Raw genomic sequence first — 17,703 nt, forward strand, 5'->3', positions numbered from 1 at the left:
CTTTTCTGCCATGATTCCTGCCCTTTGGAACATCTTGCCATAAGAGATAAGAGCTGCTCCCTCTCCTTTAGCCTTCAGGAGAAACCTTAAAACCTGGCTATGCCTACCAGCATGGGTCCTGAAGGAAAAGCTATTGGCTAGAGTTGGTTGGTGCACTAACACAGAACCTCCAAGTCTCCACTCCAAACCTGTTTTTAGTTTATTTTTTGTAATTTTAATGTTTTTATATTTATAATTGTTTGGATATTTGTATACAGGTAGTCCTCAACTTATGACCATAATTTAGGCCAAAATTTCTGTTTGCTGAGACAGTTAAGTGGGTTTTGCTCCATCTTACAACCTTTATTGCCACAGTTGTTAATTGAATCTCTGCAGTTGTTAGGTTAGCTAACATATTTGTTAAATGAATCTGGCTTCATTTGGCTGCATTGATTTTGCTTGTCAGTAGGATGCAAAAGGTGATCACATGACCCTGGGAAACTCCAATCGTGGTAAATATGAGTCAGGTATATGCATCTGAATTTTGCATCACATGACCATGGGGATGCTACAACAATTGTAAGTGTGAAAAATGGTCAGAAGTCACTTTTTTCAGTGCTGTTGTAACTTTGAATTGTTTAGTAAACAAAATGTTGTAAGTTGAGGACTATCTGTATTTTATCTCTATAAGGCGCTCAGAGTGACCTCGAACTGCAAAATAGAAGGCAAATAAATTTAATACTAACAGGGCTCCAGAGATCAATGAAAGTTAACTTCAATGTAGGTTGAGATTTTAACAACCCAAGAGCTACCTTTGCTGTTCAGTAACAATGACTAGACATCACTTTATTCATAATACCAGGAAACCATAATTTATATTTAGAATTGACTAGCAGAAAACCCAGACTGTCTGCGGTATGTGTGTACATACACACACACACACATGTATGTATGATGTATGTAAGTACGTGTGTGGGTGGGTTGCATGACATGTAATGGTTCATTGTGAAGGGGCCAGTATGATTGGAGATTCAGCTTTTGCTTTGTTCCCTATATTGGGTTATTCAGAAATAAATCCTGCTGTTTCTTTTCTCTCTCACACACACGCGCCCACACCGTACTTTGCCAGTACGCCGTTAACCTTTCAGAGACTCAAGGGAATTTACCTCATAGACACCACCCTCCAGGTCCGAATATTCTTTAGTCGTTTGTAAACCCAGCCTCGGACTGTTCCTCCAGAAAGTAGCCACAGTTTTAAACCTAATGATGTAGAACTCAAGGGGCAGATTCCCGTTCAGCAGCCGTGGAATAAGGCTAGCTGAATGCGAGGGCGGCAGGTGGACGGAGGAGCCCGCCTCAAATCGGACGACGAAGCTTTTAACACCCCCAACTTGAAAAACCAAGGCGCTCAGCGCTCTTCCCGCCTTAAAGCGCAACCATTGGCTGGCGATGACATCACCGTTGGGGATTATGAGACCACGACCGAGTACAAGCCGGAAGTTCCGAGCGACGCCCTTCAGCAACCGATTTGGAAGCGCAGACGCGGAAGTTCGGGAAGGAGAGCGGCTGCGGAGATGGCTGCGGAGAGTTATCCGAAATCGTCCATTGAGGACGATTTCAATTATGGCACTAACGTCGCGACGGCTAGCGTACACATCCGCTTGGGTAAAGAGTCCCTGGTCAGCCCTCTCTCGCCACCACCCCTCGCCTTTTCCATTTTCCATTCCGAAGTCGTCGCCTTCGCCATTTCCCAATGAAGCTTCCTCTTCTCCCGCTTAGCTCGAATCCTTGGGCTTCGAAGACGAAATTATTACCGTTTGTAAACAGTCCTCGCTCCAGGCTACATTGCCTGTTGTGCTTGCTTTAGGCCCCTGACACTACGCTAAAGTGGCAGTGCTCGTCGGAAACCGTGGCAATCGTGGATCTTGCCAGGCCAATCAATGCCTTGGCCTTTTCCCCAAGAGGGAATGCAGTCCCAGAATGCGAGGGCAAGTCGTGGGAGGTGGGCGAGGGCGGGGGTGGGGGGTGGGTGGGGAGAGTTGATTATAGTTTTTCCTATGGTACTTTGTTATCAGAAAAGTGATCCAGTATTTTGGCTTCCACGATCCAGATGCTCTCCTTTGCAGATGAATCATGGACTCCTTTAGGATAGTAATTTGGCAAAGGTAGAACAAATGAGGGAACGATCTTCTACAATGAACATCTTGCTATGGGAAGAGTTGTGTGGTGTGGGCAACATTGCAGGGGTTTTAAATCCATTTTCAATAGAGCAATAGGGGAGACCTGCACCATCCTAGATCAAGAATTCTATACGCATGGCTCGGGGAGTTTTGACCTACTCAAATACTCACTGCAATATATTAGTTTTTGGATGATAAACAACTGTAAGGTAATATGACTGGATCCCCTGATGATTCAGTGTTTATTGCAGGGATACCATTAAAAAGCTAAAGATTGAATGATGTTTAAAAGTAAACAAGAACAAAGTATAGGTATTTGATTTCAGCATGTCTTGAAAATAAACAATAATGAACTGTGCTTATTTTCTGTATTTTAGCTTTTCTGCGCAAAGTCTATAGCATACTTTCAGCCCAGATTTTTTTGACAACTGTAACCTCTGCAGCTTTTCTCTATTCCACAACAATTCGGACGTTTGTACATGAAAGGTAGGATCTATAGTGAGTGAATCTGGTTGAATTTGCTTCATTTTTTAATACAAAATAAATACGGATCCAGTGCCCTTTCATATTTTATGATTCTGCAAGGTAGTCTAGAGCTGTTTCTCAACCTTGCCACTTTAAAATGTGTGGAGTTGAACTCTGAGATTTCCCAGCCAAAATCTTAAAAGTTGCAAAGGTTGAAAATGCTGGTCTAGGGAATTGTTTGGAGAAATATCATGTTCACTGAGGGTGGAGTTTGGGGGGGGGGGGAAGAGTAGAAAACAAAAGATATTTGTCCCACCTGAACAGAGTTCCTGGGTGAATGAATTTATTTCTTGTTAAGTAAATTACACCAGTTGCTTGGGAGAGAAAAGGTTTCCACTATTTGTGGGTATTTGTGAGTGTGAAAATTTGCTTCTAAGGCCTAATATTAGTTAGCCATGGAAACAAAAATTAGGTTTTGTTCCTACCTTTAATAATAGCCTATTTCTTTTCTCCTTTGCCAGTAAGTGGCATGTTCTCCATTCACTTTTGTGTGTCTGAATGAAGCAACTAATATAATCACCGAGTAACTAATATTCCAAATTCCAAAGAAAGGCAATGCCAAAGAATGTTCAAACTACCGCACATTTGCACTCATTTTACATGCTAGCAAAGTTATGTTCAAAATCCTACAAGCTAGGCTCCAGCTGTATGTGGACCGAGAATTACCAGAAGAACAGGCAGGATTTTGAAGAGGAGAGGAACTAGAGATCAAATTGCCAACATACACTGGATCATGGAGAAAGCTAGGGAGTTCCAGAAAAACATCTACTTCTGCTTCATTGACTATGCTAAAGCCTTTGATTTTGTAGATCACAACAAATTGTGGCAAGTTCTTAAAGAGATGGGAGTACCAGACCATCTTATTTGTCTCTTGAGAAACCTATATGCCTGTCAAGGAGCCACAGTGAGAACTGGACACGGAACCACTGATTGGTTCCAAATTGAGAAAGGAGTTTGGCAAGGCTGTAAACTGTCGCCCTGCCTATTTAACTTATATGCAAAAGCAGAGCTAGATGAATCACAAATTGGAATTAAGATTGCCGGGAGAAATATCAACAACCTCAGATATGCAGATAATACCACTCTAATGGCAGAAAGTGAAGAGGATCTAAAGAGCGTCTTGATCCGGGTGAAGGAGGAGAGTGTAAAAGTTGGCATGAAACTCAACATTAAGAAAACTAAGATCATGTCATCTGGCCCTCTCAATTTCTGGCAAATAGATGGGGAAGAAATGGAGGTAGTGATAGATTTTATTTTCCTGGGCTCCATGATTACCACAGATGGGGACTACAGCCAAGAAATTAAAAGACACTTACTCCTGGGAAGGAAAGCTATGGCAAATCTAGACAGCATACTAAAAAGCAGAGACATCACCCTGCCAACAAAAGTGTGTATAGTCAAGGCTATGGTTTGCCCAGTTGCAATGTATGGCTGTGAAAGTTAGACCCTAAGGAACGCTGAGCGCCAAAGAATTGAGGCCTTTGAACTATGGTGTTAGAGAAGACTGCTGCGAGTCCCTTGGATTGCAAGGCAATCAAACTGGTCAGTCCTATAGGAGATCAACCCTGACTGCTCTTTAGAATGCCAGATCCTGAACATGAAACTCAAATACTTTGGCTACTTAATGAGAAGAAACGACTCACTGGACAAGAGCCTAATGCTGGGAACAATTGAGGGCAAAAGAAGAACAGGACAACAAAGAATGAGGTGGCTGGATGGAGTCACTGAAGCAGTTAGTGTAAGCTTAAATGGACGGGGGGATGGTAGAGGACAGGAAGGCTTGGAGGAGCGTTGTCCATATGGTTGCGATGGGTCAGACGTGACTTCGCGACTAACAACAACAAACTAATATAATGCAGAAATAAATTGCTATTGTGAATATGTCTTACTGAATTATTTTAAACTTTGATAAGATTGATTTATACGTTATTTGGGGGAGAACAAAAGATATTATAATATTGTTTCCTAATATTAATTATGTTGTCATACTTAAATTTACAGCCCTGCTTTACTTTTGATGGCCTTGGTTGGTTCTTTGGCTCTGATTGTGGCTTTAACTCTATATAGACATCAGTATCCAGTTAATTTATATCTTCTCTTCGGATTTGTAAGTATTTTTATAATGAATGACACTCTGGTAGTTGCAGTTAATTAATGAGGTGAATGTATTTTATTGTATATTTTTGATTTCTTTTCCCCATGAGTTTTTTTGTTTGTTTTACCTTTGTACTTCTAGTAATTCTTCTATTAATATTTTTTTAAGAAAAGGAAAAGGCTTTTATCAGACATCTGTAGAACATATGCTGCCCCTTTGAAAATGATTTATATCATTTCCTTCTGCATAGCTTTTTAATGTACATAGCAGAGTAAGTTTGCATATATCAGAACAAATATTTGAGTCAAACCTAGCTGACCTCTTTTATTCGGAAAACTGACAGCTGATCATAGCAGTGCAAATAGAGTAATTGACTTAATGATGTGAAAATGCTTGCTTTCAAAGGTATGTCTATGTGTAATTTGCAGTGGTCCATAGTAATAGTAGCATTGTCAACCTCCAGGTTCTGTGTGATGATGCAGTGATCCAACAGCATACGAGAGCTAAATTTTCAACCTTTATTTTTAGAGGAAATGATGGGAAATTGTAGAAAGTACACAAAACTTTTAATATGTTTTTCTGATTATAAAAGGAGAAAAATCTGATTTTGCAAAGATTATCACAGATTATCATATATTCTGACAGCATATTACTGTGATGGCGAACTTATGGCAGGTGGCACGCAGAGCCATATCTGCTGGCACGTGAGCCGTCAGCTCCAGCGTGCATGCATGTGCTGGCCAGCTTATTTTCAGTCTTCTTGAGCGCTGGTGGAGGCTGTTTTCGCCCTCCCCAGGTTTCAGGAAAACATCCAGAGCCTGGGGATGCCAAAAAACAGGCCCAACGGGCGTACCGGAAGTTTAGAAGAAATTCATTTCCGGCTGGGGAAGAAGCCATTTTTGCCCTCCCAGGCTTCAGGAAATCCTCGAGCCTGGTGAGAGCCAAAACAGCCTCCCCTGCCCCTCCCAGAGGCCCTCTGGAAGCCAGAAATTGATCATTTCTGAACTTCTGGTAGGCCCGTTGGGCCCGTTTTTCGCCCTCCCAAGGCTCCAGAGGCTTTCCTGGAGCCTGGGGAGGGCAAAAACGGTCTCCCCCAGCCTCTTGCAGGAAATACCAAGCTCAGCTTGAAGGCGAGCAGTGCGGCACACATGGGGGAGGAGCATGGGGGTGTTATGCACGCATGTGCATATGGGGGCACACTTTGCATTGTGGGTGCTGGCACACACGTGTGCTATTGCATGTGTGCACTCGCATTTTAGGCACCCAACAACAAAAAGGTTAGCCATCACTGGTATGTTACTTAGAGTTTTGAGGGCTACTAACCTGGAGTGGTAAGCAGCATATAGGCCGTGAATTCCTAATTTTATTTAGGCAAAGGAAAGGGTAGGTAAAGAAGAGTCCAATTCTCCTTAGTATAAGAGAGTCCCTCCCTTCCTCTCTCCCTCCCTCATATACATGAGGCCCAATTTAACAAGTCTAATGATACGGCTCTTGTCTACACAAATTTCTGAAACTTTGTTATTAAGATTTAATAAGTTGTGTGATACTTTTTTTTTCTTTATTACTTATAGACTTTTTTAGAAGCACTGACTGTTGCCATTACAGGTAAAATTTATTATATTTGATTGACAGCATCAGACTTTGGTAGCTGCCTGAACTGAAAAGTATATTTTTCCAAGCCCAGTGAGAATTTTATTTAGCAATCTTTATTAAGATAAAAGCAGTAATGCAACAATTTCAACAAATTGATTTCCCCCCCTCATAGCCTCACTGTAAACCAGAAGAATTTTTTCTGATAAAGAAGTAGGGTGCAGCTACTAATTATTTATACAATGGCTGCTTATGTTATTATCTGAGAAGCAACTCTTGTAGATTCCATGCTGACTCAGGAATTCTGGGAATTGAAGTCCACAAGTCATAAACTGATCATCATTCCCCACCTCTGCCCTAGGGGCTGACAAAATTATACTTGTGGGTGGAGAATGACACTCTGTCTTAACCCAACAACTGTCAAGCAAGAAGAGCTAAATTATTTCAAAGTAGTAATAGGCTGTTTCTGAAGACCACCAGAGTGAAAGGAGACATGACATTCCAATATTAATAGCTAACAATGAGTATTGGCACTTTTTTTATTAATTTCCATGGCCCCTGTATTACAAAACCTGGTGTTGTCGGCAGTAGGTCTACAGTATATGTGCCTTGAAATGCTTGAATTAATTCTGTATCATGATTCAGTCTAGAAAATAGGAAGATGAATAATGATGCCTTTGCACCCAAAAGTTGAAGCGAGAACGCCTCCAGTCATTTTCTAAAGCAACTCAAGCTCTTGCTTTAAACTTATTTTCTTAAAATAAGAAAACATATGACTAAATCCAGATTTAATTTCTGTTAGGTAAAAAGAAATCAGGAATAGATTCATCTGTGTGTTATGTTGGGTCCCCCTCCTCCCCTCTTCGCTTCTGTTATGAAGTATTAATAGAACAAAATTTGTACTTTAAAATTTATACAGCTCATTACTTGTCATTGACATACTCTTGACCTGTTAAGAGTTATACCAGATTTTAGAATTACAGTACGGTTTTTATGTATGAAAAAATGATCCAATTAAGACAAGATGATTGTATGAAAAATTCTCCATATTGATTACAATTCTTTGTTTGTTTTTCCTTTCTTGCTAGTGACTTTCTATGAAGTATCAATTGTGTTACAAGCCTTTATTCTGACAACAACTGTGTTTTTAGCCCTTACTGTGTACACATTGCAATCCAAACGGGATTTCAGTAAAGCTGGAGCGGGGTAAGCTAGTTTCTGTTACATACATTGGCATTTGAGCATTTTGAATGACCCTTTCTTACTGGAATAATAATCAGTGACGGCTTCTTTTAAGATTTGTTGATATGTTGTGATTGCAGCAAAAAAACTAAGGCAGGGGATTTACAAGTGTGCTTTGTCAATAAGTAAAAGAGAAATGGCTGATAATTATTTCAATATGTGATTTTTGTACTTAATAATTATAGAAAATATGTGTGTCTGCATTTTTAAAGAACTGTTAAAAGCATATTACAAATAAGATATGTTTGTACCTTCCCAGGCTCTTTACTTGCTTGTGGATTCTTCTCCTGGCAAGCATTTTAAAGGTAAGAGGATATTTATTTTAGATAATTAAAATTTTGGAGGTCTCCATAGGATGCTAACTATTTTTTTAAACTGATAATTGTGTTCTTTTTCAATGCAAGTCATATATGTGCATTGGGGGATTATGAGCATGTAGTTTATTAATGAAAACTGGGTTAAAGTTGAAATTAGTTTTAATAGTTTTTAAATAAATGCATACTAAGATCAAATTTAAACTGCTTTTATCTTTTAATGTTTTTGCTCCACAAACTTGAAGAATCAACATTACACTCTCAAAAATAACGTGTTGATTCAAATAATTTTACATAAAAATAATAATTATTCTACATAAATCAGATAGATGCCAATGTTTATCATTCAGAGGCCTTCTTTTAATATTCGGTTATTGGGTTTTGGTAGCTAAAATAAAGGAGCTTTCCTCATTTTGAACCTGGCCAGACCAGGCATAGAGAATGATAATCAGCAGATAACATGATCTGCAAATCTTTCTTTAGCCATAGATTCTGCAGTTCAGCCATACATTCATTAATCCCGAGTCAGTTTGATAATCTGCTGTGCAGGTACCCACTTACAATCATTTATGGCTGTTCCTAATGTGTCTAATAATGAACAGAGGATATGATTGCAGTCCTCTACAAACTTCCCTCGAAAAGCTTCATTGAATAAATATATAAAAATTATGCTGGAAATGGCCCCAGCAACTGGGAGATTGCCATATGTCCATGTAACTTTGAAGGTATAGTTCACAGTAAAATGGGAAAACAACTGTATGCTAATACAGTTTAAATAGATGGAGTGCATTTTGTTAGAGATGAAGGTGACACAAAACATACTGACAAATAAGTTATAGTTTTATAATAACATTGTAAATCTCTGAAAGAAGAGGGGGAAAAGCTTTTAGATTTCCTCAGAGTGCAGAATCCAGGTGGTCTAATACATTTTCTTGAAGAGTTCATTAAAGTATTTTTCAGATTGACTATTGTGTTAGCAATACTATAAGTTACAAAATACCCAACTATTCTTTAAAAGAATTGCAGCATGAGAAGCCCTTTAAAAAACAATATTCTCAATGTGATTGGTTTTATTGATTTTATTCATTCAAAGTGTGCCCATACACATTAAATTGAGAAAATGCATATCTAATTTGAACTGAAGTTAGATCTGTTGCTTTAGGAAACAACTGACAATCATTGGATATGACAAGATGCTATTTTGCTGGTAACATGGGAAGTCTTAAAGTCACAGGAATGATCTATAATATAGAAAATATGAATTGTGTTCAACTTCTCCATTAAAAACATTTTTAAAATTTAAATTATAGTACCATTATAGATGTAATTTTTAATATGCTTTTATATTCAAAATACACTAAATCTGCATTTATCTGCTCCTTATTTCTAGTTATTTTTCAATAATGAAGTAGTAGAACTGGTATTTGCTGCTGCAGGAGCGCTTCTGTTCTGTGGATTTATCATCTACGACACTCATCTATTAATGCACAAACTCTCTCCGGAAGAATATATACTGGCTGCAATCAATCTTTATTTGGACATCATCAATCTGTTTTTGCACCTGCTCCGTTTGCTAGAAGCATTTAATAAAAAGTAATTGGAAGTTTTAATTCAAATTTGAGATAATTTATATGCAGTATCTAAAGAGTTAATTAAGACCTAGAAAATCTGCAGTCTACATTGAGACTGAAGCTTGGTTTTACATTCTGTGCTGGGTTCACTGTTTTCTGTATAAACTGTTTTAGAGAGCTGATTCTTACTGCATCTATTCTGAGATCAGTTAATTATATATTGCAGGCATCTTGGCTGTTTGGCAAAGGCTTACTCCATCTATTTGCATATTATTAGTATTGATTGAAAGACTTGCTCATCAACTCATTTGTGCCAATAAGTACCATTAAAATTCTATTTTATTCCTGCAGTAATTGCCACAGATGTGTCCTTTGAGAGTCACAGTTGTTGCTGGTTGAATAACATAAGTCTCCTTGATTTCACTATTGAGCACTGAAACTTTAAATAAGCTAAAATTCTATTGTCTTCTTTTACAAAAAAAAACTATGAGCATTTTTATTTGAAGAACTGATCCTACATCATTTTGCTTTTTCTAATAAATATATGTACTTCCAAGTATTTTTATTTGGGAAACAACCTTATATGGGAAAAAATAATCTTTTATGGGAAGGATTCCTAGATGGACCATATGTTAAAGTAAACAAAAAACAATTGGCTGGCAGTAGTCTTTCTCTATTCTAAAATTTTAGAAAGTTCAGAAATACCATATCATGTTTTCTCTAGAACTTTTTTAGAATGTGGAAAGAGTTTGAAACTTATTTGAGTCCATTCTTAGGACCTTTTCACTAATGGTTGTAAGAGATGAAATATTTTTATGCAGAAGAATATTTATTAATGGCCCTTCAACTGAGGTAATAGCAAAGTTAGTTAGATTGCATCTGCTATTCTGGCAGGTGATTAGAAACTTATAAAAATAAATAATTGTAATAAAATGTCCATTATGTGATGCCTTTTCTCTGTTTCTTTTCCTTCTATTGTTAAGACTTGTAGATAATTTTGTCACTGTTAAGCAGAAAGCTGTATTACATAAGAGTGCAATCTCAGAGATCTCTGCTGACTGATATTTTTCTTGTCAGTGTCACTCCATTTTATTTTTATAATTTCAGCCTATTATTAAAAGTAATTCGAATGTTAAAAGTTGTTTCAAGTATTTATTCAAAATCTGTATTCAAAGTTCAACTTTTAATTATAGAGTCCCAGTTCATAACACTTTATGTCCAAAAGGCTTTAAAGTTACAGATAATTATTGTATTAAAATAGAATTTGCTTACATTAGCTTAGCTTTCCAAATAATTGTGACAAAGTAAATATTTACCTGTTAGTTTAGCTTCCCCCAAAAATTATTATGACATCCTTGGGTTTATTTAAGTTTGCAGCTTCCAGAAAACCTATAGGTTTACGTTACAATTGTATTTATCTGGTCAGTCATATTACTTTAGTGACAATGAGTGTCTTTTTATCAACTTTAATTGAATCAACAGTTGCATTCTTACCTTGAAGAGAAAGACCTGGTTTTATAACTTTAATTATTGGTTTGTAAATAGCCCTCAAAGATGTTCACAAATTATATCTCATCCAGTAATGGCAAAAAACATTTTGTGAATTTATTGGTTGCCTTCTGAGCTCCATTCAAGGTGCTTGCATTCAGGACCAAGCTACTTACAAACTCCTATTTAGTCTGCCCTGCACTCTTAGATCATTGGTAAAGACTCTTGCAGGTTCTACCTTTTTCTACTTGCTATGTAAAATTACTTTTGTCTTCCTCCATATTGTGGATTCCTTCTTCCCCCAATTTAGCCTTTTTACTATTTACACAATTCAGTGTATTTTCATTGTTTTACCTACCTTGTTTTGTTTGTGTTGCAAAATACTGTTTTAAGGTTTGCTTTAGTTCTGTGAGCTGTTAAGGACATCTTAAGAGCATCAGGGAAATCTTCTATAAAGTACTATAAAAACCTTACACATTCATTTATAGCTGTGAGCTGTAAATGCCATAAACTATTAAATACCATAAATGCAGATTATTTTCCAAATGTACCATCAGAATCTAAGATTTAAGACGCTAGCATAACTTCTGAGCTTTGCCCAGAAGTTGAGCATAGTCATCACTGTTTTTCAAACATTTACGAGAGTGTGGTGTAAGTGACTTTGGGACCCCCTCTTTTCTCCGCGTCTCACCCATTCTGACCTCTGGTTGGAAGTATTACTTCTTTTTGCTCTCGAGATAAACGGAGCAACCTCCCTGGTTATTACCTGACGGCGCTGCTAAAGCAGGAAGGGAATATTGCTCGAGGAAGTGTAGGTCGTTAGATCTGCCAGGAGAACGACCCTCGCCTGGCTTTTCCCAGAAAAGATGCCCGCTGTAATAGCCCTACAAAGCCCGGAGAACCCCTCCAATCCGTCATCCGCTGACCGTAGAAGTACCGGGGGAGCTCGCAAGGGGGCTCTGTGGGCCAGCTCGACTTCGAAAGCGACGTCCCTGACTCAACTGCCCGTCTTATCCGCCCTACATGGAGGTCGAAGCCTTTCAATTCCGGAAGAAGCGCAGTGGGTAGGTGCTTGTTACAGTCACGTCCGGTGGAAGCGGGGCGTTGAGAGTCACCCAGCGCCGCGTGCTCAGGTACCGGGGGAAGGGCTCGGCCAGTAATTTGTAGAGGAGCTGCTGTATTTTGAGGCCAGGCTTCCCAAGTCCTGCCATAAGGCTCCCGAGTTCATCTCAACTTCTGGCCATTTCCTGAACAAATCCAGCCGGTGATCTGGGCAACAGCACGGCAGAGGTTGCTTCGTCTGGGATGTCGGTTCAGCTCTTTAGGCTAACCCACAATCCTGGGACTAATTAGATCATTCTTGGCCCCGAAGAATAAGACCTGCTTGGTAGCCATGGCTCATCTTGATAAGACAGCCGGAGTCCTTGGATGTGGGACCCCCCAGGAAACCCTCTCGTATTTAACCTTTTTAGCCTGAGTAATGACTCGTGGTTTTAAGTAGACTGCTCAGAACTGCCACAGTTTAGAAGAACAAATGAGCATCGGTGGCTCATTGGAAGGCTTCCTATAGATTGCCTCTACTATGGGGGAAGTTCAGGAATATTTCAGGAAATGCAAGTTTTGTATTGCTAGGATTCTGTGTAGCTTTAAAAAGCAGGAAAATATTATTTGGAACTAAGGAGCCATCACTTCAAATTTGTTCACAATCTGAGCCCAAATCTCTCTTAAACAAGGATGGAAATGGCTTTTGAGGAGTGTTTCTGAAGAAATACATTTTATACCTTATGCACAAATAGGAGATACTGTCATTGTAGTTGGCTTTTTGGGGAGCCACAAGTTTATGTTTACACAAACCCAGTAATTTGTTCTGTTTTGTCATACTGGTGTTACGCATTATTTTTCCATTTATAGAAGCAAACAGAAATGGCAAAAAGCCTAAGGAGCAAATGGAAAAGAAAAATGCGAGCAGAGAAGAGAAAGAAAAATGCTCCCAAGGAACTGGCCAGGTTGCAGAGCATTCTGAAAGCCAACAGTGATGTTGTAATGGATGAAGTGAAGGAAGTAGTAACTGTGGTTCCTGCTGAGAAAATCTTAGAGAAAAAGGATTCAGATGGTGAGTCATATTATTCTTAAGTATGGCTCCAAAGCAAAATTTCCCAATCTGGGCAATTTGCAGATGTGTTGTCTCTAATTTTAGAACTCTCTATCCAGCATAGACATTGCTGAGAGTTCTGGGAATTAATGCACTGGTCTTGAAGTTGCTTAGACTGGGGGACATTGTTCTAAGATTTGCAACAAACAGGCTCTGAAGGAATCATGGTACTGTACATCCGTCACCTGATACTGCTCTGTTTTATTCTTTTGGGGCTGCTTTTTCTCATATTTCCCTTGGCTATATAAATCTTCCCTTTAAAAAAACCATCTAATACCACCATATTGCTTCTGTGAGTTGATACAGCAGAAATAGATTATGTTATGCGTCTATCTTATTTATCCATTGAACATCTAGAAAAAGTTTGGCTAACTGGAAATTCTGAGAGTTGAAGAAAAATGCTGTTAATAAGAATAAGGTAGAAGGAGTTTATGAGGATGACCTGTGGGACTGGTATCTATTCTTTTGAAGATAGATAGTGGAAAGCAAAGAGGGAAACATTGTAAATTATAATCAGAATGATCTTTTCACTTGGCAGTTTCTGAATAAATAATAAATATATTTTTTCAAAGAAGGACTATCCTAACTAACAAATTTGAAACTGTTTTAAAAACCATCATAGTGCAAGCATACATATGCTCGTAGTGCCTCATTTCTTAGTTCTTCACTCTTATCAGTTTTAGAATAATTTATGCTTTATTCCTACAGTTTCTTTTTTTTTAATTCACTTTTAAATCTCCTATTTTTAAGTGATAATAGCAATTTACTTCTTCGTGGGTTTTTTTTCCTAGATGGAAGCAAGATGGACATGGATGTTAAAAGAAATCAGAAAACTCTTCTAGATCAACATGGACAATATCCAGTATGGATGAATCCCAGGCAGAGAAAAAAGCTGAAGTCAAAACGTGTCAAAGGAAAAAATAAGTCTAAAGCACCAAAAGGATTAACGTGGTAGACTCTGGTAAATGTTAAGAAATTAAAGGGGGGGGGAGAACTTAATGGTTTATGTCATCTGTCCTAAAGAGTATTTTCTTCTTGTTTCAGATGTTCAGGCTCATTTAATAAAGTTCCAATCATCTTTGTACAAATGGGACTATAATTATGCTATAATTAAACCTAGATATCATCCAATGGCAACCAAATTTCTAGCAAATGCTTTAAAATTTAGTTGTTTTAGCTTTACAGAAAAGCAAATGTGTTAATCGGGTGTAGCAAAAAAAACAAAAAACAGCTGAGTTTTCAAGGTTTTTTTAAAAATCCTTTTATAAAGTAAGATATCATGAATCGCTGTCAGTCTTTATATGTTTGTTCATTAGTAAATCTTTAATGTGCTACATGATTCTTGCTCATTCATTTCAGTCAAACTTAGTTCCAACTGATTGTTGGATTATTCTCAACAGAACTAAATACTTCATTTTTGAACCTATTGCAACAATTTCAAATGTATCTGGTAGAAACATACTTATTTTGTTCTCATTTCTCATTCTTGAATATCTTTTAAAATATGTTATATTTAATTTAATATCTAATACTAATAAAGCCAAAGTCAACATATTAGGCATTGAAGTATTAATCATAAATAAATAGCTTTGGAATGCCCCTGATTTTCAGGGGGAATTTTTGTGTAAGGTATATAGCCGGGATGGCGGACCTATGGCAAGCGTGCCACAGGTGGCATGAAGAGCCATTTGTCAGGGCACGCGAGGTATTGGCATGTCAGCTGGCCAGCATGCATGTACGCGCTGGCCAGCTGAGTTCAGCCATTTTTAAAGCCATTTTTCGCCCTCCCCAGGCTCCAGAGGCTTTATAGGAGCCTGGGGAGGGTGAAAAGAGCCTTCCCCCCCCCCCTTGAGGTCCTCCGGAGGCTTCAGGAACTTCCCTGAAGCCTTTGGAACACAAAAAACTGGCCCTATGGGCAAACTGGAAGTTCGGGAAGGGACTTCCAGTTTGCTCGTAGGGTCGGTTTAAGCCCTCCGGAGGCTTCAGGGACCTTCAGGAGGCTTCCCTGAAGCCTCCGGAGGGCTTAAATCGACCCTACGAGCAAACCGGAAGTGGCTTCCGGTTTGCTCATAAGTCCTTTTTAGTCCTCCGAAGGCTTCAGAGAAGCCTCCTGAAGGTCCCTGAAGTCTCCAGAGGGTTTCCAGGGGGGCGGGGGACGCTGTTTGCACCCTCCCCAGGCTCCTAAAAAGCCTCTGAAGCCTGAGGAGAGCGAAAAAAGCATGCAAAAAATGGGGGGTCGTGCCTCTCTTGCGTGCATGTGCACTGGGGGGTTCGTGCATTGCATTATGGATGCGGCACGTCCACTCACCACCACCCCTGTGCTCCCCCCCTTATGGCACGCGAGCCAAAAATGGTTCACCATCGCTGGTATATAGAATACATTATAGCCAAATATAAGTACATTATATACCCAAATATATATCCTCAAGTTCTATTTTGTTCTGATTTAGCAATAATAGATACATCTGGACCTTTCTTTTTCCTTTCAAAAGAATAAGACTAAGTGCAATCCCATGCATACTTTCCTGAAGGGAGGTCCTTGGAGAATTCAGCACAGTGTATTTTTGAGCAGAGTTGCACAGGGATATTTTGTAACATCACAGTTCTGTACAGGTGGGGGTGAGGTCTAGGCAGTTTAACTGGAATTACAAATAAGCTTACTATTGGAGTATAAAGTGTTCAGATTTTAAAGGAGACGTTTCAGATTTTCTTAGAAAATATTGGTGTGTTTACTACTAATTTTAAAAAACTAAATGTAATGTGAAATGTAATTGAGTTTTATTACATTATGGAATGGCTCCATTTCTGTATAAAACCTATTTCAGAAATAGTTGTTAAATGAATCTGGCCTTCCCATTGACTTTGCTTATCAGAAGGTCAGAAAAGTGCTCATGTGACCCTGGGACATTGCAACTGTCTAAATATGAATTAGTTGCCAAGTATCTTAATTTTGATGATGTGACGGGGGGAGAGGTGCAGCAATGATTGTAAATGTGAAAAACGGTCATAAGTCACTTTTTTCAATGCCATTGTGACTTTAAAGGGTCGCTAGAAACACTTGTAAGTCAAGGACTCCCTGTAATGTATAATCTTATAATTTCAATACTTTTAGGTACCTGCTGGGAAGTGTTCTTATATCCCAAAACAAATAATGTTGCTCTATTTAAATAATCAGAAATTATCAGGACTTCCATTTAAATCAAGAGTATTCCTTGTCTCGGCCACATTGGGGCAAGAGTGGCATTTTGAGGGAAGCAATTAAAAATGAGCAGTCAGTAGGAAGCCCCATTTCTTATTTAAAAATATATAGGAGATAGAGTTGAAAAAAAGTGCCACCACATCCATAAGAGATGCTTTAAAATATGAAACAAGGAAAGAATGATTTATATAGCTCTTTTGATACCTGCACATACTTTGTGTAAACACCACCCACCATTCACTACACATTTCTGGTATTGATGCAAGAATTTCTGAAAGGCATTAATAAAGAAGTTCACACATAATCTCTTCAACCAGATTTCAATCCTTTCCACCTTTTTATTTGAGTCAAACAGATGTCCACAAAAACATTTCAATTTGAGGAAAGATGGAAGTTGTACCATGCCATATCTGGACTGTATGGTGCATGTGGTAAGATGGTGAGATCCAACTTCACAATGGCCTCACAGGAAATTGTGGAATGTGATACCTAGCATTGTCATGTTGCAGCAAAATTTCCTTCTTTCTTCCAAATGTTTCAGAATTCAGAGTGTTGAATTGCTAGTGATGTCAGAGTCAAATAAATACATGGTACTATCTGAATTTTTTTTTTTAAAAGGAACAACCTACAACCATGAGCTTTTGTAATGAAACTTAGGTCTTGTTTTTTCATAAATGAAACTTTATAATAATATTCCATGGATTGATGTTTGCTCATAATGATGCCAAATATTATCTTCATCACAATGCTGTTAATAAATTCCTCACTTTCATTTTGATAATGTGTTAAGAATTGCTGGCAAAGTTGAACTCTTGAATATTTTATCTCCATGTGGTCAGCATATACAGGAAACCCATCTTGCTCAAGCTTTCCAATATTGAAGAACAATAACGTGTCCTGCATGTTTCTGTAAATGCCAAGCTTAAAAGCAGTTTCCTTTTGAGTGATCTGCTGCTTGTCTTTAATTGCTTCAACCTTTCTGATGTGAAACATGTTGGTTGTTGTTATAGGTTTGTCATCCATCCTTGACCACACAAATCAGCACTTCCCAATTAACTGTCTACATTTCTTGGCCCAGTGATGCACAGTACTCATAGCAACAATCAGAACTATCAGCAACCAACATTTGGCAATGAATTTCATCCTGAGGGACTCCTTTAGAAGTGAAAAAACAAACCCAAATGATGGCACATTGTGTAAAGTGCACTGATTAGTATTCATTCTAGGCTTCCGTTTCACAAATAATAGCAACACAACCTTTTCTCACAACTTCCCACCAATGAAGTGAAATGGCAGATGCTAAAGAATACAGCTGAGTTTCTACCAATAGTTTGTCAGAATTGCTATCTGTTAGTTTTTTATAAAATT

The 17,703-nt window shown here is 38.4% G+C and overlaps 2 protein-coding genes across 3 annotated transcripts; both read left to right on the top strand.

Moving 5' to 3' along the window:
- Positions 1–1,286: 1,286 nt before the first annotated feature.
- Positions 1,287–10,634, top strand: TMBIM4 (transmembrane BAX inhibitor motif containing 4). Its single transcript, XM_081958161.1, has 7 exons — positions 1,287–1,644; positions 2,537–2,645; positions 4,686–4,791; positions 6,351–6,384; positions 7,458–7,575; positions 7,871–7,916; positions 9,316–10,634. Exons 1-7 carry the CDS (start codon positions 1,302–1,304, stop codon positions 9,520–9,522), a joined length of 963 nt encoding a protein of 320 aa, XP_081814287.1. The 5' UTR covers positions 1,287–1,301; the 3' UTR covers positions 9,523–10,634.
- Positions 10,635–11,964: 1,330 nt separating this feature from the next.
- On the top strand, positions 11,965–16,944 carry LLPH (LLP homolog, long-term synaptic facilitation factor). 2 transcript variants are annotated; one of them, XM_081958163.1, is made up of 4 exons: positions 11,965–12,117; positions 12,896–13,097; positions 13,928–14,097; positions 14,181–16,944. In XM_081958163.1, exons 2-3 carry the CDS (start codon positions 12,908–12,910, stop codon positions 14,089–14,091), a joined length of 354 nt encoding a protein of 117 aa, XP_081814289.1. In that variant the 5' UTR covers positions 11,965–12,117; positions 12,896–12,907; the 3' UTR covers positions 14,092–14,097; positions 14,181–16,944. The 2 variants fall into 2 exon arrangements, with proteins under 2 accessions (XP_081814289.1, XP_081814288.1); XM_081958162.1 differs by having other exon boundaries at positions 13,928–16,944.
- The last annotated feature ends 759 nt before the right edge of the window (positions 16,945–17,703 follow it).

The sequence above is a fragment of the Natrix helvetica genome (genome assembly GCF_964273705.1).
Source record: "Natrix helvetica genome assembly, chromosome: 6".
Taxonomy (NCBI): Eukaryota; Metazoa; Chordata; class Lepidosauria; order Squamata; family Natricidae; genus Natrix; species Natrix helvetica.

What these genes read in the sequence shown, in the direction of transcription:
- TMBIM4 (XM_081958161.1), top strand. Translation starts at nt 1,302, where the DNA reads ATGCGAGGGCGGCAGGTGGACGGAGGAGCCCGCCTCAAATCGGACGAC. An exon ending in TAGCGTACACATCCGCTTGG is followed by an intron (nt 1,645 to 2,536) that starts GTAAAGAGTCCC and finishes TCTGTATTTTAG; the next exon opens with CTTTTCTGCGCAAAGTCTAT. An exon ending in TCCTGGCAAGCATTTTAAAG is followed by an intron (nt 7,917 to 9,315) that starts GTAAGAGGATAT and finishes CCTTATTTCTAG; the next exon opens with TTATTTTTCAATAATGAAGT.
- LLPH (XM_081958162.1), top strand. Translation starts at nt 12,908, where the DNA reads ATGGCAAAAAGCCTAAGGAGCAAATGGAAAAGAAAAATGCGAGCAGAG. An exon ending in AGAGAAAAAGGATTCAGATG is followed by an intron (nt 13,098 to 13,927) that starts GTGAGTCATATT and finishes TTTTTTTCCTAG; the next exon opens with ATGGAAGCAAGATGGACATG.